The sequence below is a fragment of the Buceros rhinoceros genome, unplaced genomic scaffold (genome assembly GCF_000710305.1).
Source record: "Buceros rhinoceros silvestris isolate BGI_N320 unplaced genomic scaffold, ASM71030v1 scaffold8474, whole genome shotgun sequence".
NCBI classification, from domain to species: domain Eukaryota; kingdom Metazoa; phylum Chordata; class Aves; order Bucerotiformes; family Bucerotidae; genus Buceros; species Buceros rhinoceros.
This window is the reverse complement of record NW_010406448.1, coordinates 58,061-60,107: the sequence shown is the minus strand read 5'-3', so window position 1 is coordinate 60,107 and position 2,047 is coordinate 58,061. Positions and strand designations below refer to the sequence as shown.

The 2,047-nt window shown below is 37.2% G+C and overlaps 1 protein-coding gene across 1 annotated transcript in view; it reads right to left on the bottom strand.

The window, feature by feature from the left end:
- The window catches only part of PCNX (pecanex homolog (Drosophila)), a 79,473-nt gene that overhangs the window by 26,396 nt on the left and 51,030 nt on the right, over positions 1-2,047 (bottom strand). Inside the window, exon 17 of the mRNA XM_010134087.1 lies at positions 344-449. Within this exon, the coding sequence (XP_010132389.1) occupies positions 344-449 (106 nt within the window). The remainder of the gene's footprint in view (positions 1-343; positions 450-2,047) is intronic.

Below are 2,047 nucleotides of genomic sequence, written 5' to 3'. Positions count from 1 at the left end.
TCTTTCCCACTAACTTCTACACAAAAGCAAGTATCATTTATTATTATCGGTACAAGCTGGAATAAACCCCTCAATGATACTTCACTGAATTCACACTATGAAATTCCAATACTCTCACAAACCTCCTTTTAAATAACTTAAATTGAAATGTAAGAATTATAACTTAGTGTAGTACATTGGTTCCTCTGCAGATTCAGAGGAAACACTCTGATATCCATTCTAATCAACATACATTAATTAACAAGTGTTGTGATCTATGTAAGACACAGACTGATGCTACACAAACCTACATAAAGTACATGCTTAGACTGAATTTAAGAAAAGAATTAAAAAGCCAACTTACCACAGAATTTCTAAGCTTTTCAGGTAAAGGATCTTTTACTTCAGACAGAGGATCCTCAGGGTTTTTGTCTTCAGAATTAGGAAAAAATTTTGATTGCACTAAAGAGCTTAAAGAAAGACAAAAAAGAAAGCACTGAAAAGCGTGTATTGTTCTGTGTGGTTTTAGAAAAGTAGCAAAGTCAAATGTGCTATTACAAGTTGATTACAAGAAAAGATAATCCTGACATATTAGTGTCTTCACATGGCTGAGCAAGTTTACAAAGATGAGATCTCAATTTTATACAAGAACTAGTTCTCTGTTTGCACACAATCATCACCACTAAATCTGAGTAGCCACATGTTCCAACACTAGCTTCTCCAGTACCACCATGGGTAACTGAGCAAATACTGAATTTTAAGTGGTGTTCTTAGTACTTAAGAAACAAAACTTTGGTTCATAAGTAACTGAACAGAAATTAAACTTAGTGCAAAGTTTAGAAGTGGTCTATCTGTCAACACCAATTAGAAAATCAAGAATTCCTTGGCTTAATCCAAACTTCAACAGCAACAAAAAACACCCTAAAACCTTTACTACCCTGCTTAATTACTGAATTTGCCAGACTGACCAAACTACCAAATTCTCAGCAGTCCTTGCTGGTAGTGAATCCCCCCAAAAAATAACTTATGTCTAAACTTTCAGAAGACCATATGCAACTCTGCTAACCATTCTCACAACCCCTCAATGGGATTTTTCTTACAATGCCCTATGTGGTACAGAAATAGGTATTATTTCGTTTATGGACAGGAAGCTCACTACAGAATAAGCCCCAGATCTTCAAAAGCAATTACATATTGCAGTGTATTGCAATGCTTAACTGTGCCGTATCTGGCTAAAGAGGTGATCCTGCAGGTCAAACAAGCATCCAGGCTAGAGTCCTTGGAAAAAACAAAAGAACAGGTATCCAAGGACAAGAAGCTCATACCAACCGAGTAAAGTCATCTGAACTAAGAGTTACAGGACACAGTTTAGTTGTCAGCCCAAAGATAAGAGTTTTCCTTCTGTGTGAACACTCACAAATCATTAACCTCTCTGTTCGCAGAAGAGGTCCGTCACTATCTACCCTAGACTACTGCTTATCAAATTCATCCAACATTACAGCTAAATTTAAATCCAAGTTCAAGCTCTGCCTAACCCAGGCATGTGACTGAGCCTCTATTGGCTACTCTGTGGGAGGTGTTTCTCCTACGGGAACTATTTCGTTTTACACATGTAATTATTAACTGAATCAGAAATACTCTCATTATCAGATCAATACTCCAACTCAGAGGAGGAACATCCATACAGGTTTCTCCAAGTTAGGATGGGAACGCTTGTCACCAGAAGAGATCTTTATTGTTTTGCCTCTGAGATGAAATATATTTGACCAAGTGCTTTAGGTGTACATTCAAGATAAGAACACAGTAATGAATTAAGGGATAGAAAGTTTCAAAAAATCCACAGGTGGGCTTCAGCTTAAACTAGTGCTTTAAGCGCCTCTTTATATACCGAATGGGTACAGGTTGCTCGGCACAAAACACACCAGCAGAAAGATGGCACTTGACTGGCATTTCGGAGAACATCAGCAGGCAGTCAAATCAGATTTTAGCATATAAGTGATTTGTTAGAAGTCACAAAGAAATATTATCATTACAAAAGGAACTGGCTGCTAAATTTGAGCATTTCCCT